The sequence below is a fragment of the Folsomia candida genome, unplaced genomic scaffold (assembly GCF_002217175.1).
Source record: "Folsomia candida strain VU population unplaced genomic scaffold, ASM221717v1 Fcan01_Sc009, whole genome shotgun sequence".
In the NCBI taxonomy this organism is placed as follows: Eukaryota; Metazoa; Arthropoda; class Collembola; order Entomobryomorpha; family Isotomidae; genus Folsomia; species Folsomia candida.
In genome coordinates, this window is record NW_019091201.1 from 3,152,536 (window position 1) to 3,180,052 (window position 27,517).

General features: G+C 38.4%; 2 protein-coding genes and 1 long non-coding RNA gene across 4 annotated transcripts; 1 reads left to right on the forward strand and 2 right to left on the reverse strand.

The window, feature by feature from the left end:
* The first annotated feature begins 38 nt into the window (after positions 1–38).
* LOC110853892 lies at positions 39–823 on the forward strand. The gene is made up of 2 exons (XR_002548279.2): positions 39–215; positions 288–823. It is a non-coding gene; the product is annotated as an uncharacterized LOC110853892 (long non-coding RNA).
* Positions 682–9,771, reverse strand: LOC110853891 (sodium-independent sulfate anion transporter). Of its 2 annotated transcripts, XM_022102246.2 has the most exons (13): positions 9,640–9,771; positions 8,776–9,003; positions 5,131–5,309; positions 3,494–3,681; positions 3,254–3,334; positions 3,057–3,171; positions 2,712–2,935; positions 2,602–2,633; positions 2,394–2,527; positions 2,093–2,316; positions 1,728–1,960; positions 1,615–1,655; positions 682–1,544 (listed from the first exon to the last, which is right to left on the reverse strand). In XM_022102246.2, exons 3-13 carry the CDS (start codon positions 5,150–5,152, stop codon positions 838–840), a joined length of 2,001 nt encoding a protein of 666 aa, XP_021957938.1. In that variant the 5' UTR covers positions 5,153–5,309; positions 8,776–9,003; positions 9,640–9,771; the 3' UTR covers positions 682–837. The 2 variants fall into 2 exon arrangements, with proteins under 2 accessions (XP_021957938.1, XP_021957936.1); XM_022102244.2 differs by lacking the exons at positions 8,776–9,003; positions 9,640–9,771 and adding an exon at positions 6,178–6,455.
* Positions 9,772–10,103: 332 nt separating this feature from the next.
* LOC110854163 (dynein heavy chain 7, axonemal-like) lies at positions 10,104–24,294 on the reverse strand. The gene is given in 56 exon segments (XM_035854979.1): positions 10,104–10,476; positions 10,556–10,699; positions 10,767–10,831; positions 10,903–10,975; positions 11,044–11,430; positions 11,491–11,657; positions 11,739–11,895; positions 11,963–12,334; positions 12,397–12,695; positions 12,763–13,138; positions 13,204–13,609; positions 13,687–13,878; positions 13,956–14,089; positions 14,157–14,267; positions 14,352–14,394; positions 14,467–14,528; positions 14,601–15,335; positions 15,402–15,694; positions 15,778–15,893; positions 15,958–16,187; positions 16,266–16,417; positions 16,480–16,883; positions 16,943–17,115; positions 17,185–17,328; positions 17,392–17,460; positions 17,523–17,589; positions 17,736–17,928; positions 17,998–18,022; positions 18,095–18,192; positions 18,262–18,339; positions 18,410–18,533; positions 18,607–18,651; positions 18,727–18,879; positions 18,953–19,147; positions 19,213–19,344; positions 19,414–19,730; positions 19,816–19,850; positions 19,924–20,011; positions 20,094–20,166; positions 20,239–20,273; positions 20,341–20,554; positions 20,619–20,699; positions 20,765–20,829; positions 20,906–21,109; positions 21,177–21,369; positions 21,443–21,579; positions 21,654–21,685; positions 21,773–22,236; positions 22,319–22,517; positions 22,576–22,847; positions 22,943–23,051; positions 23,119–23,235; positions 23,300–23,589; positions 23,663–23,866; positions 23,942–24,157; positions 24,229–24,294. Coding segments are annotated over 56 exon segments (10,026 nt in total). The 5' UTR covers positions 24,289–24,294; the 3' UTR covers positions 10,104–10,269.
* Between the last annotated feature and the right edge of the window lie 3,223 nt (positions 24,295–27,517).

Below are 27,517 nucleotides of genomic sequence, written 5' to 3' on the forward strand. Positions count from 1 at the left end.
GGTCGCACCATGCATTCACTTTTAGCCTTGTCACACTTGTCTTGTTGGTAAAATTTCTTTACTGGTTAATAATTCAGTTTTGGTTCAATAGTAATGAAGTAAAGAGTCATTGTTATTTGCGAATTATCATCGTTATTTTTAGTGCTTTAAAAAACATGGGTAAAATTGTGTATCTCATTTTTGTGGGGGTTGTGATCTTTGGAATATTTGCATCAGTAAGCATTTACTAAGACCTCCTAAATTATACGAATAAATGAATTCTAAAAAATATATTCCTTAAAATCTAGACCAACGGACAAAACGTCACCACCACGGCAAGACCCAGGACACCTTCGGCCCCCCGACAGGTCAAACCGTGTATAAAACATCCCCCAGATTTCCAGCAAATCAGCCTCCCATGCGCCGGAAGGACGCGAGAGGAATGCCTCTCCGAATGCAAAGGACTTGGTCATACTCGAGCGTACTGCAAAAAAGAACACTTTTGTCTCTGCCATTCCGGTGACTTGTACAGTTGTTAAAATAATCAGGCAAAAAAAATCGTGCAAATTTTATGGTACATACATACATATTACATTTTATTGTAATATACTTAAAGTAGCTGTCGCTTATCTTTTGTACTTATATATTTTCAGTACATGTAAAATTTTCTATACACACAAATTATATTTACAATGGCACAAACTTAATAATAATATAACGAATAATATAATAATACTAAATAGTATGTTAGAAGAGAAAACAACATATTTTTTCCCTACGTAATGTAACCTTACACTGAAAAACTTATCAATTAACAAGAAATAAAATAGTGGTGCAAAATATATTATTTCCCCCTTTTTAAACTAACCCTTTAGCACTATTCGTCGTGGTTACCTCCGAACTTTCGGACGCCGTGGAGTCCGCCCCACTCAAACTGGGATTCGATCTGTAATTGTATTCTCGATCAATACTGATACCCACTTGACCCCCACTTGCACCACCACCACCACCACCTCCCCCATTATTTCCCGAACATTTGCCCGTGTCAAGTCCCAAGTCGAGGGCTATAACTGGCTGAATATTTTTCCTCAGGTACTCCGACAACTCGGCTTCGTCCCCAGAAATTGTGGGGGGATGCGCCAATCCAGCAAACTGCAGGACACTCACCCATTCTGAGCTAATGTTCGTGAAAATAAAAATCTTCCCATTCTTCTTCATCCCTTTCACTAGAGAAATTAGCGTATTTGCTGCCGTGTAGTCGTAGGTGTCCCATTGGCTAAAATTGAGCACGATAACCCTGCATTTTTTGTGTTTTAAGGAAAGTTTCTGAATTGTGGAAGAGATGTGGTCGACGGAGGGGAAGTTGACGCCAGAGTTTGCTGGAGAGATGTGCAAGTAGGGAATTCCGGTGCGGGAATCTTCTCTGATTTCATTTTGCATTTCTGGGTGCAGAGATTTCAAAAGGAGGCAGCCCACGGAGACGGCGACGCCGATTATGATGCCGTATTCCATCCCGAGAAAGAGAGAGGCGACGAAGGTGATGATGCAGGAAATGGCGTCCATTTCTGCAAAATAGTTAAAGCATTGTTAGATTAAAATTAGGTGATTAAACAGAGTTTGCAAATTAATTCTTACTTGCAATTCTCCACATTGGAAGGATGGATTCATACTCAATCCTAAAAATTGCAGAGGAAAAACGTTTTGTAACATTTAATAAAATGAATTTTAAGTCATTTGAGGTTGTTTACATGAACATGACTGCTGCAATAATCACCGCTGCCAGACTTGCTTTAGGTATGTAGTAAAAGGATGGAGTTAAAAATCCAAGCGACAAAATGACCAAAACTCCAGTAAATAAACCCCCCAAAGGAGATCGGACCCCACTCGCTTCATTCACTGCGGATCTCGAAAAACTTGCAGAGGTTGGAATTGAGCTGAAGAATCCTCCAACGATGGAAGACATGCCCAAAGCGATCATTTCCTGCAAATTGAATAAAATTACGATTTTGAAAAGTTTAGTCGATTTCAATTTTGAACATTGAATGAATCACTGGAAATTCCAGTTGTGCGATTTCAAAATATTTAGCAATGTGATTTCAATCAAAAATCTCACTTGCGTAGCGTCCACTTTCTGCCCACTGCCGAAAGCTTTAGAAATCGCGACGTTTTGCAGAATTGAAATCAGTGCAATGACCAACGGTCCGGTAGAAATGAGTGACCATGAATCCAAGAAACTCAATCGTTCGTCAGCACCCTCCAGAATTGTCTCATTCGTGGCGTCCGGACCATATCCAGCTTCAGATTCTCGCGATGGGAGAAGGAATGGGGGAAGTGAGACTGTTCGAAAATGCATCCATTAAGCATAAGTTATTTGCATGACTTTAAATTAGCTGAACATTTTTCTGTGCACCAACCTGAAGGAAATCCTCCCTGAACATTTCCGACAAGTTTGAATGGAGGCGTTTTCCAGGCCCAGGCAATAACAGTGGTAATTATTATGATAATAACGTTTCGAGACAATGAAATCAGCCAAAGCGTAGTTTTTATGCTGAAACATAACGACAAATTATATCAAAAAGTGTCCACATATTTTAAATGTGACATGTATTTTTAGACACTCACAATTTGTTGTCGTGATTTACGTCCTTGAGTTTCTATACGGGTAATAAAGTGGTAATTATTAATCGAATTGCAATCCAATACAACAAACTACGTATTTATATCAATCATACCCGAAGAAGCATCAACGAAATGAAGGCGGAAATTCCCATAACTGCATCTCCAGCATGAATCGTTGGGAAGTCCTCAATGACCTTTTGCCAATACCCCACAAATCCGGACCCCTTGTAACCATATATTCCCAGGAAGGATTTTATCTGTGAGGATATGATTGTCATTGCGGCTCCTGCTGTGAAACCGACTGTAACTGGTTCAGAGATGAACGACACGACCCAACCTTTAAAACAAAGAACAACAAAGAAAGTAAACATGAAGGGCTTACTACTTAAATAAACAAGTTAATAATAGTCCGCTAAAAATAAATGGTGAAAATACAATGAGCTTATTTATGCACTCACCGAGTCTAAGGACGGCTAAAAGGAGTTCAAAAACTCCGGAATAAAACCCTGTCAGAATTGCGCACGATGGATAATCTTGACCACAAGTTTGAAACGTGAGAAGTCCCATAACTGCCTGTTTGTAAGGAGAAAAATAAGCCGAAATTAAGCTATAGCCTTGGCTTGCATGCCATTATTACATATTACGCGCTTATTACCGTGGGGCCGATCGTGGCTTGAGCACAGGAACCAAGGACAGCATAGATCAAGACGCCAATATAAGAGGAGTAAAGTCCATACTAAATTAAGCAAGCAAATTAAATCATGGAATTTTCATAATTTTTGATGTCGAATTATTCGATAATCTACACTTTTGCATCTAATAATTCGCACTCAACAATTGCGAAATGGTGATGGATGTGAATTTTTGGATGCAAATTGACACCGAATTCCTTTACCTCAGGGGACAGTCCTGCAATGGCTGCATAAGCCATCGACTGAGGAACGACGGTCAAACCAACGGTGACGCCGGCGATCATGTCGGAAATAAAATCCTTTTTTGTGTACCGTCTTATCCATCCGATCACTGGTAAGCGACGCTTCACCATTTTGAAGGCTTTCTTCCCACATGATGGTTCAGGTGGGGCTAAAAATAAGTAAAAAAAAATGTATGAAATCATATGAAAATAAATAAACATTCCACAAAAATATGGTCATCATTAATCCAGACATCACCCCACATACTTCATAACTTGGTCAAGGTATGTGATTCCTGTACAAATAATTTTATTGTGCAATTCGGAAAAGCGAAAAGGTCAAATCATTTCATTTAATCCGACATGTGCCTCAAATTCAGCAGACATAGTGCAATTATGCACATTTATTACATTCCAATCGGCCCGGTTATCATTGTAAAAACCTTTAATTTGTTACTGATGACAATGACCGACTGGACTGTAAGCTTGCTAAATACATAAGAATCGATAAATGTTTACAGATTCTGATAAAATCTTTGACTCAATCCAGAAATTCCCAGTTTTGCCAAATTATTTTATCAATGGATTCACTTATTTTGCATATTACTTATCTTCCACAAATCAAAGTTCAAACAGTACGCTGGCCAACATTTTATGTAAAAGTATGGTTCGGTCGGTGGTTTTTGGATTAAATAAAATGTACCAAAGTCATCTCAAATATTCGCCAAATGATTAATTGATGTGCATGCCTAACTAAAAATGCGTGCTGCGTTCATTCATTTTCATTGCGTAGCCCATCAGACCGGTCGAACATGAAAGGATCATCACGTTGCGTTTTCCATTGTGTAATTTTGCGTACCACGATTAATTGAGGAGACGAATAACTTAACCACAGGGACAAAACTCCAATTAATTCAGAATAATAACAATCATGAATTGATGATCATAACAATCAATCCGACATGATCGGATGCATACATATTTACATCGTTAAAAAATGTGTTGTGTGCGTATCAACCAACTTGGACTAATTTGCATAAATAATCTCAAAGTTATTGACTCGATCAGATATTCAGAGCACGCGTGACGCAGTTATTTAGCCAAGCCAAGCATTGTCAGAGGATCAACAAACGTATTTAATTATGTACGTACGGCGTTCTTTCTTTGATTTGAATTTGTTATTCATTCATTCATTTGTTTTAATAAATCAGATGCGAAGCTCAACAAGGGAATTTCGCAAAGTTTGTATTGTTTATGTATAAATTCCAAACTCGACGGGCAGATTTTTGTAATAAAATCATGTAAATAAATAAATACAAGTAGCACAATAACACTTTCACTCTCGTCACTCTTGTCGAGATTATTGTGCTTGATGTCCACTAAAAGTGGTAATTCCATTGATGTTTATACTGAGATTATAATAAATACAACGATGCGTATGTATTTACACACATTGTTTCTGGCAGACAGATTGACACCAGGATGATGATGACTTTACATACATACATGTTACGTAACTTTTTGGTGAAGAATGCGATACAACAAACAACAGCTCAATAATTATTGATGAGTGATTGTTTAAAAAAAACAGAATAATTTCGAAAACAAATATTTATTACCTGAAATGTCCAAGTTTTTCATTTTTCACGGTTTTTCTTCTTCCTGTCTCGGGTGCTTAATTCTTCCTTCCGAGTGGACGTTTGTGAAACAATGTCGTCACAATTTTTCTGACGCGAGGTCTTTATAAAGGTTCCGAGGGTGCTGGGATGGGACGTTATTTGCGATTAGTGATGGACGTCTAGTTTCATAGAATTCATAAATAGATTAAAATTTAGTGGTCTGTCTGAACGCATGCCATGTTTATTCTTGTATACGAACAATCGTTGCTTTGTTGATAAGTAAACATCATTATAAATTCAGAACTCATCGCCCAGTGAGACTTTCCCAACTCCAAACTCAATCTGGACAATCAATGTCAACAAGGAAAGGAATGCATGAAATGAATGAGGGTCATTGTAAAAATTCCACTCTTTGTTCAGCGGTGTTTATGCACACATTATTTGGCCCGATTTAATTGTTAAGTGAGAAAATGGACACACGAATGGAAAAATACAAGCGGAATCGCGTTTCTATAAATTTCTGCGTACTTTTCCCTATATAAAAATTCTTGAAATTTTTAAAATGCGGGACGAACAAAAAATTTAATTAGCAGATAAAACTAATTCGAATGCGTAATATGTGGTATAAAAAACTGAGTTTTTTTCCTGCGTATTATAATTCTTTAAAGATTGGTCACTTTATTTACATATTTATACAAATTAGGCAGACGTGATAGGTATCACTCCTCCTCCTGAATGAATGTCAAGCTCAGGCAAAATTGGATTCAAATTAATCCGGATAACAAAACAACAACTTGTTATGAAGCTGTCTATCTATTTGCCTCGCAGAATTATAACTGCTATAATTAGAGTCTCTTTTTCACCTAGTTTCTAAACATGGTTTAATTAATATTAATGAATACGCAAGATAAATACTTTTTTTCTACCGAAGACTACTCGACTTATATTACTTATTTGCCGTGTGAAGTAGCGAAGGGGCAAATAAGTCTGAAAATGAGACTTTTTACCCGTGAGGCAAAATGAGACAAAAATAAATTCTCCACTTACCAAACCAACAAGAAACTTGATATCTTTCTTCCTTCCTTTTCAACGCTAAAATGTCACTGACTAAAGATCCGTCTCGAGTCCAAACTTACTTCACGTTTTTATTTAATTCTACCAAAAAATGCAGACACAGCAACAAAAATTGACACCTTATCGACCGCCTGCCACATTAGACACTAAATAACTCGTGAAGAGAACAAAGGTTTAAAACAATTGGAAAGAAGAACTATATAACATAACTTTCAACCAAAACCTTCACTCGAATTCATATCAAATCAACAAACAACACAGCACAATGCACACAATCCTCGTATATTTATACATAAAATAAGTAAATACCATGCATAACGCGTATGAATATGAATGAACCGACCGACCAGACCCCTCGTGTAATGGTAACAAATAATAATGTGTGGACCTATATTGTAGCAAGTTCTTTATGCCCATTTTATGTACGATTGTATTGATTTTTAACTGCTCCTGACGTTTTCAACTTTTACATTTTTCTGAAAGAATGCATGATCCGGATTATAATTATGAAGAAGAAAATATTGCATGGATGGAACAACAATGAATTTCAGAGGGGAAGAAATTCCTTCGAATCTCGACTTGCACGTGGCATTGCGTGACAACCGGATAATTGCAGTGCCCTCTTAATCACGGTGTTGGGAAGTGATCTGTAAACGTAATTTATTTTACGCTCATTGTTTCTTCACAAATGTATTGGCAGACAGACAGAAAATGTCAGATTTGAGTGACAATCGTCTTCAGAGATATCAGGTCGAAAAGTGGATGGAGTGATAATGTCGAGGCCAGGTTAAGTGTGGCGACGACGTGAGAATTTCCAATGCATGGACGCCTATTGTATAACCACCCACAAACACTAATTACGTACGTATTCTGAGAAGTTTGAAATGCTGGTCTGGTGTCTCGCATAAATATTGTAATTCGAACGTGTGGCAGGAATTAGATAAACTGTTATTGATCTACATACACAAAATTCACTTTAAAATTTTGTATAGAACTTGATGTCAAGAAAAATGTTTTAAAATACAATTGCTGACGTATTAAGATGCAAATTTTGTTTCTTTTAATGACAGAAATTAAATTAAAAATATGTATGTATTCACCATAAATTTTATCAATATTGGATGTCCAGAGTAAAATTTTGAGCTTGAGCAAGGGCTTATCGAACAGTCGTGTCGGTCTGTCTATTTGAAACACGATACGGTTGAAAGGTATCAAGGTGCAAGTGCAAATCATACCAAAAAATAAAGAGTCAGGTTCAAAAATATTTTTTGCCAGAGGAGTAGATATTATACGACAGGGCGATCTACATTGATTTTTAAAATTGGTCGGAAAAGCAGAAATTTTGCATACCGGGGAAAATTAATTGGTGATTACAAATATTATCTCAAGTGTATTGGCAAGTGGTTTCATTAAGTATGGGAAGGACATAATATAACCGCATTTTGCGGTACAATTTATTAATAGAAGCTGGGTCATAGTATGGCAAAAATTGAAATCTGAATGACAATTACGAATATTATGCCAGAGGAATTGTATGCAACTCGTGCCTAGAAAAGTATGCATCGTTGAATTTTGCACCTCAATTTGATAATAATTTGGTCATCTAAAAAAAAAGTTAGCGGACTCCCTGACCCTGGCTCGGGCTACGTAAATATACACACCGTAGTTTTTTTTATATTTCCACGTGTATGCAAATTTTGACAATTTTCGCCCCTCTCAAATTGCGTATAAAATGATTGATAACCACTTTTTACAAAGTTCTATGTACACGTGTATAACTTCTGTAATTGAAAAATCTCCCATTTCGCGTGCTATAATAATGTTGTTGTTTGTTACATAAATTGATAAATGCTGCATGACATGACATCTCAATTTCGTAAACTACCTGCCAGCCTGGACCTTTAGCAACTTTTTTTTATCCTGTGACCATGAACTGGTCGTATAACACACATGCACCTGCTATATCTCACTGGACCGGAATTTTCCTGTACAATAAAACGGAAATGACAAAGAAATGACGTGAAAAATAAAAATATCCATCACGGCTCAATGTCAATAATCCAAGTTGCTGAATTATTTTCTCACAATAAGCGAAAACACACACACTTGTGACCATGATCTTCACCTGCCTCACGGAAGTGTGTACTTATTGTTAGGCACACATTTCCATCCTGTTGTCTGCATGCATGGTTAATTGGGCACTTCTAATCAGAATTCTGCAACTGAGGTGTGGTGCTTAATTGGTTTGGTGGGATGGATAATGAGCAATAATGTTCTCACTCACACGACACGACGAGAAACTAACAATACAATTATTTATCTGAACTTTTGTTGCCTTTTGCCATTGATCACCTCCAGTGGCCGCGGAAGCTGTGGGGACATCTGGGGGCATTAACATTGAAGGATAGGGGAGGGAGGGGTTTATATAACATGGGGACATCGAATAACCGTGGGGACATTGTCCCTCTGTCCACACCCTTCCGCGGCCACTGATCACCTCAATAATTGCCAATCATCAACAACAACAATTTCGTGTGGAAATACATAAATTCTCAACGAATAATTCCTTACCTGCGTTAATTTAGTCGCTTATTTACACTGGATTGGATTTAATGTACTTCTCTGGTTAATTGCTTGGAAAACAATGGCACGGAAATGATGGAAAATTGGTTCGGATATAGGCACCCAGTCTCAAATTGCAAATGAGGCTCTCCACCCAATTGTTCTCCTCTTTAAAAATAATCCAATCCAGCCAGAGTCAATACACCGTTACGCAAATCAAGGGGGCAAAGGTGCATTCTGGAAAATTTAAATATTTCTAAATACTTCTACCACCACAAAGATTGATTTTGATTGATCGTTATAATAATAACATGGCGTCGTCGCATGCATCTCATCAATAATACGAGATAAATAAATCACAGTAATCTTATCACACGTAAATAGTACGTATGTATATTTAAATGCACGATAATACTTAAGAAAATCGAGTGTAAACTGGGTTATTCCGGTGATATTCGGAACCAACCTATTTACATCTACTTATCCTTTGAAGGAATCAAGTCGGGCATAAATAGTCTCGTTTAATTTTGGATCTCACAATGAATCGAGACTTGGATCAACAAGAGATTGAATAATTAGTGGCAGACTTGATTGAAGTTGGACTGGAATTTGGGAGTGTATAGTAGTTCCCTGTTTTCAAATGTCATCTCATCATCTGCCAAATGTCTCAGTTTTGGGTAGTTTCTTCAGAGAATTAATGCAAAATTGTAATAATACAAAACACAATTGAAATTGTGTGGTAAACAACTGACTATTTTAAAATTGGTTACGTATTTATTTACGTGGAGAAGGATTGAAATGTACGTATTTAAATATATGAGTGCATGTCTGAATCCGAATCTGACTATGAATTACGACCTTAATAAATCTGACCTCCTTGTTCACGGATCGATCCTCTAGAAGACGTCATCAACTGACGAACAAAACGACGTATGGCGAGGGTCGAGTGTTGATATTTTATTTAAAATCTTATGGTGGCAAGGTCGTCTGCGGGACGGGATGACGCTCACTTTCACGCCCCGAGATCATGTTCGTGTCGAGTGATCTGCTGGACTGACTAAAATAAATTATGCTGAGTATCGTACTAGCAGAAATGGTAATTTTTTGTAATGGTTATAATTTGTGTTGAAATTGGTCAATTTTGCGGACATGAATTAAAATAATTGTTGTTGAGTGATGTCATGTCGGTCTAGCGCTGGACGATGTATTTGTTTAAAAAATTCCATGAATGGATAAAATAACTTTTCATGTTGGCTGGCAAAATTCACAATGATTTGTATCGCACGTTATTTATTTAAACCTATTGTCAACTTATCTATCATGACGTGATGCTGCATTTTATTTTGTTATTGCATGTCAATTGCATTACGATATTTAGAGGTTTAAAGTAAAATTACGATACAGAAGTGCACACGGAGTCAACGTGTCGCTGAGACAGACGTTGAAATGTGATGACTGGATTACTTGCATAGTGTAGGTATTTGCATAAATATTATTATTTTCTTATGCGCTAAGTTGGCAGAGAAGGGCGACTCCTCGCATAATCCAGTGTTCCGGAGGTCGATTACTCGGGAGCATGACACGAATAACGAAGTTAGTCGAATGACCTGTTGTACTCAATGTTCCGCGACGTTCCGAAGTTTTGTATACTGGAGAAATGTAGGACGGACGCTCGGGAATTTTGGAACGGAGCATTGGAACAAGCCAGAGCTGGAAAAAAGTTATCATTCTCGCCATTAGATGAGCAATGTGAAAATTAAGACCTATTTTTAACGTGTTTTTAAATTACCACGGGCAAAATATCATACAAAACTTTTGGTTTTGACTCGTTGAGTTCCTTCAACTCCCTGTCCCAACGGGCTCCTTCGATAAATAAGCCGTGTACGTAAACCCCGTCCTCTGGGGGTTCAGTGTATTCAATGTCGTCGAGAACCTGTGCATATTTGTTATAAATATAAATTACTAGACAAGAAAATCATATCATTTTGAAAAAAAATTACGAGAAAGTCAAAGTCCAAGAGATCGATAGGAATCTGATATTTTCGAGCATAATTTTGTTGCGCACCTGGAAAAATATGTAGAAACTTGTAATAATTAAATGAAACTTATTTGTCAATCGTCACTTATTTTCAATACCCGTCAAGAAAGCTTGAGTAAAAAAGAATCCGGAAATCCAAAATTGTGGAGGTGGACCGTTGTTGAACCAATCCTGGTAAATATTCGTTCTCAGGTTAAGATTAAATATTTGCATATGTAAGCATTAATTATTTTGCATACCTGTAAAAATTGCAACCTTGCAAGAAAGTCGTTTACATAACTGCCCAACGGTTTCAACGAAGGATAAGACTTTCCTTTCCAAAGTGTCGGAATTCTTGAGGTGAGAATGCTCTTGACAACCTCTTCCAACTCCATGGACATCACGACCAGACCTTTGATCGCTTTCTGCACGTTGATAAGACTGCTGCGAATGAGAACGAGCAAAATGTTGAACCTCCCCATTTCTTGAACCAGCACCGTGTTCATGGACTGATTGTACAGAGTTGGATATTTTTTCAGGGATGCATCAATATCAAAGTCTGCCGGCAATTTGTTGAGAATATCGGCAGATACTTCGATAACCAATTCGTCCGGAGTTTTCCCTCCTCCCCCGCTGGATATTTTGCTCTGGAAATGAAATCACTCTTTAAATATGTAAATCAATAAATATTGTGTTTGTAAATATACCTGAGTCAGCAAAATGTTGGTAAATAGCAGTTCCGTTTCATTCTGATCCTTTGTAATGTCTGCATTGTCGTTCATTCCGAATACTGTGGGGCTGCTGATAAGTGGCAAAGATTGAGCGTAAGTGACAAACTCTTCATGAAAACTGGCCGTTGGAACGTAGTAATCCCCTTAAAAAAATATGTTAAATACAAATTCAGTCGTCTGACCCAGAACGGAGAATTTTTTAAATCATAAAATAGTGATAGTACCAGAAACGTCAAGTTTGAAGTGTTTCACATTTACGAGATCCGGGCAGTAAAATTTCCCCAAAATTGTGATCAGAGTCCGTCGATCCCAGTCGTCGGTGACCCTTCCTCCGTAATTACATTCGCCCGTCAAGTATCGTAAAGCGTCAAATTGAATATCCTACAAGCATGGGGAATCGGACTATTAAAATTCAATTGCAATTGTAATGTTGCATTTTCTCACTTACGTCATACTCATCCAAAAATATTCGCAATTGCGTCGCACTAATTCGTAAATCAGTTTCATTGAATTCGTACGGAATGTTGAAACCGATTGGGCCGAATTTTCGTCGTTCTTGAATCAACGCGTGGAAGAAGCAAAGTCCAAACAACAACTTTTTGAAGGACGTTGGTTGTTTGCTACCATCAAAAAACTCGGGGTCATTTACAGGGTCGCTGAGATATGAGCGCACAACATTCGCACGGAGTCCTTTCGGAGGTTCGTTGGTCATCTTTATTCCCGTCTCTAAAACTGGGACGGGGAAATCTGGAGAGGGATATGATGTCAGCCACATTCTAAAATCGCGATGCGTCGTTGCTGGAGATAACTCTTCGCATATCTGAGAAAAATATACGTTTAATATTGGTAATAAAATTGCAATATTGCGAATTATTTATGTACCTTTTCCAACGTGGGCATAAAACTTTTTGCCAAATGACAGTTTTGCAAGACAACCCAGGAACCATATTTTGTCGCTTCAGTAATCATCCTGACGGCAATGGGCCCCTGACCTTGGCCGAGTGATAAGGCTTGCAGCTTCTCTCCCCCGAAACCCATGTCGGCCGCGAATTTTAATAGCACCGCGGTCGGATCAGCGCCAGGCGTGAGTACGAAAATGAGAGGAATATGGCTCTGAGATTCAGCATACGATTTCGACAAGTCAAATGGAGGTGGTTCGATAAATTTCTGTCCCATGCTCGCTGATAAATAGTAAAAAAAATTATAATTTCAATAAATTTATGCCTGTAAAATGTTTCCTGTGCTCACATGCAACAAAGTTTTGAATCGCCGGAACCATTTTATCTGGTCGAAGGCATCTGAGAACGCTCAACTTTTGAAATGGAGCCAACTTGTCTTCCCAAGGTGCCACGAGCTTCTCGTTTTGCGGAGTCATGCTGTCATAAATTTTCTTCCAGCTGGAAACGTTGTCCACAAAGGCGTCTTTGATCCCTTTGAAAGCCTCCAAATCATCCAAACGACAAAGTTCGTCCCAATATTTTGCTGGAAGCCAGGCTGATGGATTGATATTTGGGTTGTCCAGCCCAACCCCACCAGTTAAGAGGAACAACCACTCTTCCGGGTTGATTTTGCCCTCTTCCCGCATAAGACTGATGCACAGGATGAAGCTGAAGAGGAGTTTGTCCTAAAATTGGAGTATTATTTTTTGAAAGTTCGAAAACCAAGTCGAAATTAGTAAATATCACAAACTTTTTCGAACAGGCTTCTGCAAACGTTGAGGTACAAAGAGTATGTAAAATGCTCTTTAAGATTTTCTATTCGTTCAGCCATAACGTCTGACCGATCCGCTAAATCAATCGAATTGACGAACAGGTTGACAAACCAGGTGAGCGAGTACTGATACATGGGGTCAATTCCACCAATGTCAGCGATACAGAAGAACAAAATTGCAGAATATTCAGCAATTTCCGTGTACTCCAAGCGTTTCTCGTTAATCTTTTTCGCCGTCTCTTCAGACCCGGCTTGTTTTATGGTAATTTCATTCGCCAAAGTTTTCGAGGAGCTCAACGCATTTACGGCGGTTTCATCTTCGAGTAGATTTCCTTGCGAGGTGGACAAAACTTCGAGGATTTTTACTTCAATTTCTTTCAGTTGTCTGCAATTTCAAGAACATTTTAGCATGTGTTTTGCTTTCCTAAATTATTAAAATTCGACATAAATGTGTAAACGTACCGTTTATTATCTGCGCTTTGGACAACAAGCTGCGTTCTTTCTTCTTCTAAGTCTGGATTTTCTCGAGCTACCACAATTCCCAACAACTGATCTTGCAACCCCAACGTGGTAATCATGAAGTTGAGCAGGGTCACTTTCACCGAAATTTCTGGTACATAGTGCGGATTTCTAAGTTTTGTTGTGATGTACAGTCTACAGAATCACCCGAATTAATAAATATTTACGCGAATTTTTAAGTAATGTCCATAAAATTGGTGTAATTATGTTACCTAAAATCACTATTGTACTCCAAAAGTGCTTCACCCAGCTTAATGCAAAGGGAGCCACTTTGTTTGAAAACTTGTCGGAGCAGAACAGGCTCCAACACGGCGTCGAGTTCTTCTTGAACATTTTCAATTAGAAACTGAAAATGGACTTAATTATAATTTTTCGTCCGTTATAAACAATTTAGAAGTGTTTGAATTAATTACTGGAGTTCCAAATTGAATGGCTGATTCCAACTTTCGAGTAAAATTACTATCACTTAATTTGACGACGGTAAGACTGCGTTTCTTTTCTAAATTTTTGATCCATTTAGTCGCCTAAAATATCGAAAAATATTATGCATGACTCATCTTGATTAAGTCGTACAGTGGCGAGGGCATGAAAATAAGTGCTATGCTAACCTGGCTTTGCGGATCAATCATTAGTGGCCAGCGTCGTGCGTGACTACAAATAAGCAAACCATGCAAATTGTCAAGTTAAAATTCCTTAATGACATGCTTTATGTATCTCAATTACCTAACAATGATTCCATTATCTGTTGAAAAGGAGTCTGAAGGCAACCCGGCAATATTCCAAGCCTGTAAAATTTTTTGGAAATAAAAAAAAAATTTTAGACTACGCTTTCAATTGTACCGGGATGATTTGCCTACCCGAATAGCCACAGGATCTCCAAGCGTTGTCGCGAAAGTATAATTCTTTGAAATCGGAATATCCAAATCCACAACTTTCTTGAACCATTCATCAATCTGAGAATCTCTATACTTTGAAGTGAAAGCCCCCAAATACGCGATAATCCCCGATGACAGCAAAACATCTCCCGTCAAGTAAGGATACGCGACCCCAAGATCGATAGCAATTTGCTGCCAACGCCCTTTTTCTCCCCCCAAACCAACAATAATTTGTTCTGCTCTCTCCAACTTTTTGGAACATAGGTTAACATCATTTTCCAACTTTTGTCTCCGAGCTCTGCTTTGAAACAGAGTTTCCTGCAGGATGGCAAGCCGAGCTTGAACCTCGGCGAGTTGCGCCCGTTTCTTCTCCAGGGCAGCCATCGCTATCCCGTACGTGGCCTCAGCCCCGGCCAACGCGGCCTTTTTCGGGGCCACCACTCGTGCCACGATGTCGTACTTTTCTATCGCCATGACCCATTTGCAAAGACCTTCACAAGCCGTAGAAGCAGACTTGATTTTAACCGGATCAAAATCCGGATTTCCGATGAACTTTTGACGAATTTTTGTAATATTTGCGAGAGGAATGTTGTCTTTATCGAAGCCGAGCAATGTTTCCAAGAATTTCATGTCTCCCAAGACTCGTTTCGAGGGACCCCAGTAATCCTCTATTTTATTCCCGGTTCCCTGCTCCGTCACCATTTCCGGTTTCACACCCTACACAAATTATGCAAAATGGTAAGCTTAATATGATGAAATAAGTGACAAATTCATAATAATTACCTTTAGAATGCAGACCGCCTCCATGACAAGTCTGACCGGGTTTGGGGGATTTTTCATGGTTTTTACAACCGCAATATCTGCAGTGGTCAGGGTATTCAGTGCTTCCAGAGCTCCGTTCAGTAATGGTAAGGCCTCTGCCAAATTGGCGTCGCATTCCGTTTTGATGGCCATCGCGGCAGCGGCCTGTTCTCCGGCTTGGGCTTCGTCAGCTTTCACCACAATTTCTACTGCGGCAACTTCCGCAGATTCTTTCTCCACTTTCCACACAATTTCTTCCACCTGTTTTGACGCCTCTATAATAATGAATAGGTGAAAAAAAGTGATTAATGTTTCCGTAAAAATGATAATTAAGATTAATTTTAATTGTTGTTCAAACCGATTAATGCAGGTTGTAGTTTTGTCAGCTCATCCTGCATGACGCTGACTTGTCCTGCAGCACTGTCCAGTTTCTCCAGACCGATTTCATACCTTCGTTTTGTAGCTTTGTTGAACCTGTAAATTTTGAAGGATGGCTTAACGTTGGTTAATATATTGACCAGATTTAGTAAATACGTACGCTCTCTTGTTGTGCAGTAAGGTCTTGAATGTGGAAATCATCTCCAGATACGAGGTCGGAGTTACGTAATTGTACCGGCTCAATTCTACCTTAAATTGGATGGACAGCCTTTCAGTGGACTGGTGAAAATAACGACACATGTAACTGCAAGCTTCTCTTTGTTCATTGGTCAGTTCTATGTCTGCCAAGAATCTTGTGGAAACAGCGACCAAAGCGTCTTCCGGCCAGTTCTATGACAGGGTATAATTATTTATAATTAACTACATATTTAATTAATTGACAATTCTGTAATATAAACTAACTATTACCTCAAACCAGTCAATCGTACAACAATTAACCAAGGAAGGGAACTTTCGAAGTCGATTTCTGAAACCGTCACCAATTGGACTGAGAGCCAGCACGATGTGAAGTTGTTGTCTTGCTCGTTCAATGAACAAGTTAAATAAGGCAAGAGGACTTCCTAGAAAACGGACAAAAATTAGTCTGAATTCTGGCATATGTTAAAAAATCTCTTAATTTTACCATCGGTTTGCAAACTTCTATCCTTTTGTCGATCGATTACTCTCATTTTTTCACAAATTTCAAATTTTTCATCATTCGCAAAGAGGTTCGGAACCTCTCCAGAGTTGAGGAGATTGTTGACATCCTCCAGAAAGGATTCCTCCTTAATTTGCGTATCCGAGAAGAGAAATACTCCTTGACCTTCGGTAAATGTGGATTTTTTCAAAAATATTTTGAGATCCTCGTGAAACTCGTTGAGTCCGTAGGTCTTGTGGATTTCAATTTGAAAGAGTTCATCCTCCATGATGTGGGCCGCCAGTCTGGTCAACGATTGTCTTCCAGAACCTCCAACACCAACCAAAAGTGCGTGGCCTTTGGGTTGTTTTAAAATTCGACAGATTTTTGTCAAATGCTCGATTGCGAATCTGTTGCAAAAATTAGGATATATTTTTGCACGTATAGAATAGCACATTAAATATTTTACCTGAATAAGACAAGATTCATTCGCTTTGTGTTCATTCGGTTAAATTCGTCCAATAATCCGGTCACAATGGTTTTCAATTCGTCAAAGTTTTTAACTTCGTTGTAAAATCGCGTGTCTGCTTTTGGATCTCCGAAATCGCAGTACATTAGACTTCGTAGTTCATACTCGGAAACCTGGAAGTTTTAGGACTTATCGTTAGCTCAATTTAGTTTGTAACATAACGTCCCATTAATTTTTATTACCACTCCATCACCATCCAAATCTAGACGGATAAGTAACTGGTGGAAATCTTCGTCCAAAAAGTCAGAACAGATATCTCCCAGTGCTCCGTAAAGCCAACCTCTGTCTTCGTCATCAATCAGGCGATCGTAGTAGACCCGAAGGACCTAAAATAAATACCATATTTTGAAATGGTGTGATAAAATATCTAAAAATTTGAGATTATTTACCTCATGAATCCACATTCTCTTCATGGATGCAGTATCCAAAATTACTTCAGGCATGGATAGTAATACTCCCTGACGTAAAAATAAGTCGTGTTATAAACCATGCAAAATAATTGTACCCTAGAAATATGTACCTGAATGACTCGAGCAAAATCTCTTAAATTGAACAGGTAATGAGACTTGGCAGGGGTTGGTAGAAGCCTGGCGAAAAGCAATAACAATTAAGTTTTTAATCAATTATCCAATCATTTCTACAATATGTAAATACCTGGCAAAGGCAGCTTTATATATTTGGAGAGTAGCCATCACAATTTGATCCACGCATGGGTCAAAATCCTGGTTAAAACCTCTGAAAAAATTCGACATACAGATTAAGCAAGCCCAAAACGAATTATGTCGGCAATGTTATGTACTTTGCATCCAAATGCCACATCATAATGCGATTGAAAATTGTCAGCATGGTCTCATCATTAAATTCGTTTATCGTTATTGTATTGAAATGTCGGAGGAATCGGGGAGTTATAGAATTTCGCCCTCCACCTATTCACCAAAAAATTTAAGAAAACATTGCTGGGAAGATAAAATATTTGTTTTTAAATATGAAATTACCAGGTGGACCCATTGCACACATTAGCTAGAAAATATAAGAGCAAGTTGGCAAAATCACATTGAAATTTTGAGCATTATTTCTGAAAAAAACAATAACCTGCACGTCCATCAAATGAATGGGGGTCGAGTCGAAGCGATCGTACCACAAACCGTGATCCACCCATTGTCGCAGCAACTCGATTGGAGGTTGTGCCCCTAAGACGAAATTATTGGATTTCATTATTTACATTAATTTACATTACTTTTTTTATGTAGTCAGTTTACCATAAGTCTCTTTTATTGGCATGTTCAGATCATCTACAAACACTACGCATTTCTTCCCAGGGGGTGGGCCATACGTTCCTAGGAAAATAGTTCACAATTATTTCTTGTTATGAAACAAATAATTCTTTGACCTATTTCTGAAAAATACCCTTCTTTCTCTTGTCCAATTTGTTCATGATGATGTCTTGCGTCGTGTTGGCAGACGTTTGAGCAGAAAACGAAACAAAAAGAGGTCGGTATACATTCTTGTCCAATTTTTTCAAGAGGAAATCCTATAAGGAGGAATTTATACTTAAAAATTTGGTTCAAGTTTTATCATCGCATGTAAGGATTTTTAAAAAATACCGTAATGTAAACCGATTTTCCAGTTCCAGTTGGTCCCACTAAAAGCTGTGCATGTACAAAATCAATAGTTTTATTCAAACCAAAATGACACTACTAATAGTGTCATTATTAAATAAATACCAGGGGTTTCCCATGAGTGACGAGAATCTTCATCAGCGTGCTGTAACGGACCGTGTCAATCGTCGGAATAATGATTTGATTCATCATTATTTCTTTTGGAATTGCTGGAGCATTTTGCAGCGAGTCTTCCCACGCTTCCCAAGTACCCGGCCCCTGATGGCACCATGCAGAAAGGTTTATTTGACATATGTTTTATGAAATATAATGTATAATATTCCACACGCACCTCTTTCAGAAAGTTGTAATTGTAGACCATTCCTTTCGGGGGATGGTTGATGCTTCCCTTCCGTTCTTTCTTCTCTGCAGCATCTTCCTGGGCCTTGGTGTCGATTAAATACCGAAATAATTTGTCAAACTTTACACGACCATCTTCATCCGTACTAGCTCCAATGCTCCATGTAATTCCAAACACAAAAATTCCCTGAAAATGATAAATTACAGTTTGAAGAGAATTTTATTTAGAAAAAAGTATGATAAGAATCTCACTTCAATCCGAGAAAGTTGCGTATTTAACGTCAAAGTTTTGGGATATTTTTCCTCCTTGTATTCATCCATCAAACTCTCGATAATATTCATGGCGGATTTCACCAGTCCTGAATTAGTAGTTGGAGAATGCTCCTGTAAAGTTACACACATATTTAAGTAAAGTTAATTTGTGATAAAAATCAGCATATCGGATGACGCCACCTTGAGACCACCTTTCCGCACCAAGTGAAGCAACGTGGGACAAAATCGGTGAAATAACTCCTTTAAATATTCTTTAATCTGGTCTGGGACAAATTCTTGAAGCGTGTTTAGCCAAGAATAGAAAAGGGGTTCCCATCCGAGTGTGATTGGTTCCATGTAAATCATTCCACATCGAGAAACGGTGGCAGGGGAGGCAGCCTCGAGGTCCATGGGTTCGAAAATCAAGTTACATGGGGGGCTCAACTGGATAATTTCGCCACTCATCAAGCACAACTTTTTATTATCGTCGAGCACAGTGTTCATGTTCTCAATCCAGACTAGTAAATAAATTTATTCAATTAAATATTTAGATTTATCGGAAATTGTGGAAATCCTAAGAATTTTAACTGTTTGAAACCTTACTCGCATCGACAGGTCCATCAAATATGAGCCATTTCCTAATTACATATGTACATACAAACGTTTTAATTCTGAGTTTAAACAGAGTCAAGATAATTGTGCAATGTTCACCTGTCGGGCGTTTGAGCTTGAGCAAAATTTCGATAATTAATGGCAAGGACGCCATCCGTCCATTCGTGTGAGGCTGGGTCGAAACGACCTAGAAAGAATGGCATTTTAAAAATCAGACCAACCCATTTTTTTACCAAATATGTATAAATATAAATCTCAAGAAAAGAGACCATATAACTGCCCCATGGTTATCGACTTGGGGTTGATGACGCATATTTGAACCTTGTTTTCTTCCATTTCTCCCTGAAATAAGTTCCAAAACCCCATGATTTATAAATATTCCACTTGAATAGTGAGTAAATTTTAAAGAATTACCCTTTCGCAAAGATCCGCAAGCCCACCGGCCAATGCTAATCAAGAATAATAATCAAAATACTCAAAATACAGTAAATGAATTACATCTTAACGTTTAGGTACCTCGATAAGCCGACGTTTTCCCTCCGAACGGATATCCAACAATCATGAACCCGTGACGGACCAACATCATTTCGTAAATCTGTTGTACTTTCTCTAAAAAGAAAGGAGTGCACTGCCAATTGTTTGTGACACAGGTGCGTTGCACAGCCAAGTCAAAGAGTTCATAATCTGGCTCTGGAAGTTTGATCCCAGGGAACAAATCGGATGTGATACCCTTAAAAAACAGCCATTAATTAGTCGGTAATTAATTACTTGTCGCATAATAATATGTATATTACATGAAACAAGGGGAGATCATGGGACAGAAATTTTGCCAGGTTAATATCCTTGATTGACCGGAGCACCAAGATATCTTCAGACTAAAAAGGAAGAGTAATTGAGATTATGTATCATTGTACATTAAAAAATAATTAAGAAGTATTGCCTCATCAGGATATTTCAATTTGAGGTTTCCTGCCGCGATTAGGACAGATTTCACGGCTCGCATTCCTAACCACAGATGTAAAAGCAATTAAAATCTTTGCATGGATAACCCACCGATATTTTTTTTAAATATATCACTCACCGTAATCGTAATGAGACTGAGAAGACAGTTGTTCAGAACATAGTCGATAAGTTGCAACGATTTTCACCGCTAATGGTCTCGCATTCACGAAGCCGCAAGAATACAAAGATATTTCAGAGATCAAGGCGTAATCTGGCACCATCATGGCCACCGACCTAAACAAGGCTTTGAGATTGTCGGGAAGTTCACTTCTCCCAGCGTAGCCTGCATAAATAGGTATTTATTTAAGGTCTGAAATAATCTGAAATAATCTGCATGATAGAATTCTTGCCTGGATTCATCGTGATAAATACGGCGCAAGTGGGGTCCAACGTTAGCTCGGTGCCTTCAAACAGCAGCTTGTTCGACCCACTGTTGACTCCTCGTTGAATTGTCAGAATTTGCTGCGCGACTACGGACAGCACTTCCAAATCGATTCGGTTAAATTCGTCAAAACATGACCAAGCCCCACAAGATGCGAGTCCCTAATGAAATGCGAAATTATGCCATGAAATTTAAACGAAAAGTTAATACGGGACCACATTATCTGTCAATCACCTTGAAAAATTTCCCAAGTGCAATATAATCCAATCCGTCAGAACAATTGAACACAACACATTGTTTTGCGACGGCTTTTGCGAGATCCTTTGTGGTTTCTGTTTTCCCTGTTCCGGCAGGTCCTTCCGGAGCTCCACCTGCAATGAATATTTGAATTTGCAATTTTACTAAAGGTATATTTTTTTAAATAATAATTACACATTGCACGTACCTAAGTGGAGGTGCAAAGCTCCAAACAAAGTTCTGGAATATCAAGTAAAACGATTTGTTTGCGAATTTTTTATTTGGAATTCGCAATTAAATTTGTGTATATTTGCAACCATATTTCACCTGTAACATCGATCTGTCAGCGGTGTGATGACCAATCTGGGCGTATTTCCTAAATATTCGTACCCATACGGCAAGCTGGAATTGATCATCCTTGTGATTGTGTGACCATCCTCGGAGTAATATCGAAGCTGTGCCAGCCACTGAAAATCCTTGTCATTGTTGACCCCGTTCTTAACCAGTTGGGCTAACACGTCTCGAGCATGGACATCAAGAACAACAAGTGCCCCAAGCGTGGTACGATTCTGTTTACTGAGTTTTCCTCTTACGAGAGCAACAATGTCGTTAATTTGCTCGTTATTCACGTCAAGATAATCCTTCAAAGCGTTTCCTCTTTTTTCGAAAGCTTCGTGAATTAAGGTCGTCCAAAATGTGGAAGTCACGCACAAAACGGCTTGTCCTGGCCATTCCAGGACCCAGTTGTTACGATTTTTTGTGACGTAATCGACCAGAGCAAGCTCAATTTCCTAAAAATATCAACCATAAAAAAATGTTGCAGTTTTTTACAATTTTTTCTACGATTAAGTTATAAGATTGGTTCCAACGTACTCGGTGAATACTCTTTTTCATGAGCTGTTCCAACTCCACCAACCATTTCTCGACCGCACCTCGAGCACTTTCCGTATTGATAATGCTATTTAATTTAATCACTTCATTTTCCGATGATTGCATATGCGTGATTTCCAAATCTTCAGTAAAAGTAATTCTGGCAATTCCTTCAAAGCATTTTTTCAGATGGGGTTGGACACTAACAAATGTAATGAATTAATTTTACTTCATGGACACACTTACATCATTACCCTTACCGTTTTGGATCTTTGGTTTCTGCCAAAATTTCCAACAGCTCGTCGTTCGACAAGAAAAAGAATCTTGGAAAGTACAACCGCTTCCTTTCCAAGTATCCGTTGAGCCCTTTGTTGATCAAGTCCAATAAATTGTTGGCCTTCTTCAACTTCTCGACAATCTTGTCAAATTTGATAATTGACAAGACTCTGGGATCGTTCAAAATGTATTTCATAATGTCTCTGTAGGTTTTGTCGACATTCATGAAGCGACGACCTTCTTCGGGCATTTGTGTCTAAAAATATGTGCAAATTTGGTAGTAAATCTTATTTTAACGTGACCCACAATAATTGACCTAGGCTTAGTTAATTTCTAGACAATTAAACCTACCATAATGTCGGGAGAGGAGAAAATCGGGTCCAAGTATAACCGAGCCATCTGCACTTTGACCCATTCGTCCAAAATTTCTTGAAGGAGAACTAGATCTCTTTCCCAAGCACTGAACAAGAAAATTTAACAGTTGAGAATTAATTGATTCTAAATATTTTTTTCAAGCCAAGCCTTACGTCATCTCTTCCATAAACGGCTTGGCAAACGGTGAGGCCAACATTGTTTGAGTTTTTATGATATGATCATCAAGAATTACTTGAATTTCATCGATCGATGAAATTACGTGAGATTCTCTGTGAAATAATAACTATTAATTAATTTGTATATTTTTTACGACAAAATTTACCCTGATTTCACCTCAGTGCAACAACTTGGAATTGGATGGACAACCATTCCACCTTCATTTTCTCGAGATTCCTCTCCAAACTGGCCTCCTTGGAGGCAGCTTCACTGATCAGTTCGAATTTGGGGAGATGTTCTTCTAAATTCATGTCAATAATTTTTTGTAGAGTGAGTTCTGGCGATGGCCGTATCGTAAATCCAACGATTTCTGAAATCTTTTCCCAGTGACGATCTCGAAGTCCAGGATTTCCAAGAGTTTGAATGATTGGAAGTTTTTCTTTGAAGACTTCGATTAATCCTTTGATCTGGAATAATGCAAAAAAATCGTCTAATATTGGTATCAGTAGGTTAATTTTTTTTAGAAATTGCTAAAAATACCTGAACAACTAAATCCCTAACTAATGGAATATCGTTAAAAGTTTTCTCCAGTCGGTACACAGTTCGCCATAAATTCATCACGTCATTTTCAATCACTTCAGGATCATGGGTCCCAACTTGGCTGTTCAGCCAGAGTGCGCTCTTCTCCAGGAATTCGGCCCCACTTTCGTAAAGTCGCAAGTATGGGGACAATTTGTCAGACACCTTTGAAGAATCAGGTTCACTCAGGTGTTATCATAGCTTTACCTTAATTATGGCATACAATTACTATAATTTTACCTGTTTCCTCAACGGATAATTGGTAACGGGAACCTCAAACATTTCCTCTTCTCGGTTAAGTCGGTCTGCTTTGTCGGAAGCCGCTTGAAGTTTGCCATTTAAGAGTTGAGCTCGTTTAAGATATTTGCCGAGTTCTTCTAGATTTCCTAAATGTTGGAATTCTTCCACTTGTCTGGCATACAAATCGAGCTCTTCTTTAAGTCTGGCTCGTTTAATCTTTACAATGATCAATTAAAACATTAATTAAGTTGAATAATTTTGAATTTGTTAAATAACACGCGTCCCACCTTCAACAATTCTTGGAAGTCTGTCGCATTTTTGCCCACGATGGCCAAATGTTCTTCCATCACGTATGGCATCCCTGGAAAGAAATAGTTTATTTAGAAGAAGCAGAATGAAAATTTCCGTTGGAAAAGTTCCTAACAAATCTACTGAAGACTCGAAAAAGTAGCAATTACACTTACTTCTCCACCATTGAATCGCCTGCGTTTGTAGTTTGGAGACAATGGGAGAAATTTGCATGTAATCCGAAATGAAGAGGAATTTTCCGAGCAATTCCTTCAATTCGTTTTCCATCCTGGGTAACGTTTTATCCTGGATTTTTTCCATGTCTTCCTTGAGTTGGAAGAGTTGTCCAGTACCGATCGGTGTGGTGAGGGCTTTTTCGCTGATTGCTTCGTACTCCTCGACCAGCCTGCCAGATTACACAATTTTGCATTTCTATTTTTGAATTTAACTCGAATTGAAATTAATTAAGTGCTTACTCTTTTAATTGCACGTGTAAACTGTGAATCATTTTATCCAGAAATTTATCTCGTAATTCGGACGCTCTATTGGCCAATGTTCGTATCAAATCGTCACAGTGAATGTCGAAAATTCCAATGAGGGTTTTCGGATCGAAAGAAGTGCTCATGTCTTGGGACAAGTTGTGAAAATGGATTACTTGTTCGACAATTTGATTCCAGGTGCGTTCTTCGTTAATGAAAGCTTCCATTTCTTCCTCATTCTGAAATATAAATATGGAAATATAAATTTGGAAAATTGAGGGACTGATAAGCTTACATCTCCATAAAATAGGAATTGGTGTTGGTTGTAAGCCTCGACGTAGGCCAGAGGACCTTTCGTCCGTTCTCGGAATGATTGTCTGATTTCATTTTTCATAGCGTTAACATCAGCGGGATCGATTGTGGGCTAAAGAAAAATGGAATTTTTTAAAGCTTATGTATTTTATGGAAATATTTGAAATAACGAAATCAGTTACAAACTTTAAGCGTTGTTCCTGGCGCAGGTTTTCCTGTTTGAATGTCCCATTCGCCAAATATTTTGGCCTACTCAAAAACACGTCATGTTCACATGATCGATGAAATTATACTGATTTTTATTTACCTCCATCTTGGGAAAACTGTACGAAACTTCAACAAGTCTGTCGACAACGCTCAATAAGACGTTTTCCCACTCTTCGAAAGACGGGACAGGAATGAGCTGGCTGTGTCGGCTGATAAATCGCACCACCAATTTTGGTCTATGTTTTGGATCCTGTACAGAGAAAATTATTGCGACTTTTTTACATACGTACATACATGAACCTGGTCTTGATGATCCCTTGCAACCTACCAATTCCATACAGATAAACTTTTTATACTCGCTCAGGCTCTCGTTAAAAAGTTCGAGTAGGTTGGCTTGCATTAGGGTTGCAATACAGCTAAAAAACGCTAACATTCTTGGCTGTTCGTTCGCTTTCGGGACCATATTTCGCTTTGCGGCCTAAACAAATAGTCGTTTCTGGTTATATTATTGGCAAAATATTATGATTTTCTGTGCATATACCCCAATCAAAGAATTCTGAATTCCCTTAATCCATTTCTTCATCAAGAGATCCTTCGCGTCTTCGATCATTCGGCGAGTAATTTCTCTGAAATAACGCAAAGTAACGGCTTCCTTTTGCTCTCCGAGAATGACACAGTCCACGTAGCGAATATTGCTAAAAACGTGTATTGATCAAAATTAATCCTCGAATAAATTTCTGAAAAAAAATAGTTCCCACCTAAATACCCCCCTCCAGACAAAATTGATGTACGCAGGGACCGGATTGTACGAGTGGAGATTTCTAAGCAATTTTCTTTTTGCTGCAAAGACCGAAGCTCTCCACGGTTTTGGAACGATTTTCAAAGTGTCGTCACTTCTTGGTCCAGATTCGTCGTCTGCAATTTCGCCGGATGATGAGGTTTCTTCACGCAGGACGAAATCCACCATTGAGCGCTTCACCTGCATGAATATATTTCAAAAATTAGTCTAAATTTTGAAAATTCAGTATCTCAGTAAATTCAGTAAATTCAGTATCTGAAATATGAAATTTTACGGTGACGCTGTATTCGCCCGTTACTTCGTCCAGTAATTCGTTAAATAAGTCTTCATAAGCTAACTGCAACTTTTGGGGGACGTGGTTCCAGATATTTTCAAGCCAAGATTCTCCAATGGGTCCAATATTTATGGCGTCTAAGCCACGAGGAATGTAGAATCTGAAGAGAAGTTCGCCCAAGTCTTCGGCCGTGGGGGTAAAATTCAGTTCCAATTTTGGCGACTTTCCGGGAAAAGTGTCGCCCATTTCTTGAAAGATTTTTTTGGCAGGTAACTTCTCCGTGGCGTTGTCTTTGGGAGGATTCATGCGATTTATCAATTTGACCAGGGCGATGCGAAATTCTTCCCGTTTTCTGGCCACTTCGGCCCATTCCTTGGCTCTGGTCTGATTATTATAGGAAATATTTAAGGTAACTTAATGACCGATTACAAAAATCAGTACATTTTTATTCATTTCTCGGCTCTGGGAATTTATTTTAGAATTCTGGACAACAAAATTGGAAAAACCAGTTTCGGTGAGTTCCAATTTTTCTGAAGGCTCCTTAAACTTGTGAGATCTCCTTCTTCAAATACTGCCGGAATCTGGAGTGCATATTTTTGAAAAATGATAAAGACCAGCTCTACCAATTTGTCGTTTTGAATTTTAAAATAAATTCCCAGAGCCGAGAAATCATTAAAAATTTGCTGTTTTTTTTTGGCGACGAGTCATCGAGTCCTACACTAACATGCTATTAATTAATGCTGATAAAAAAAGTGAGCCGGCCTTTACCGTGGGAACTTTTTTCACGTTTCTGTACCGATGATGATGGTACTTGGGGACTTTTCGTCTCTTGGCCCCTGGATGGAGGAGACCTTGGGGAACGGTGTAATAGTCACTCTTCACGATGACAGGCCCCTTGCTAGACGCTCTTATCTGGAGGTTATTACTATTACTGTCCCCAGCTGCACATGGCGCATGGAAGTTTTGACAGGCAAAAGTACCCTCACTCTGTTTTGATTTCTTGTTTCTCCCTTCCAATAAATCCTGCAGAATAAAAGTTGTCTCGTTAAATGATCAATGTCTCACCTTAATTAAAATAAAATTAATTACGTCGTGTTTATATGGCTTCTCAGGTCCAAGGTTTTTTGTTATTCGGCGTTCCATTTTGAATTGAGTGTGATAATTAAGCAGTTTGTAGAGTCAGAGTGTAACACCACTAATGAACGCTTTACTCTAGT

Bases quoted from the DNA above. Each gene is read 5' to 3' on its own strand.
- LOC110853891 (XM_022102246.2), bottom strand. From the start codon at position 5,152: ATGAAAAACTTGGACATTTCAG. The intron at 3,682-5,130 runs GTAATAAATATT...ACTTATTTTTAG, and splicing joins GAAAAACTTGGACATTTCAG to CCCCACCTGAACCATCATGT. The intron at 3,172-3,253 runs GTAATAAGCGCG...CCTTACAAACAG, and splicing joins AAGCCACGATCGGCCCCACG to GCAGTTATGGGACTTCTCAC.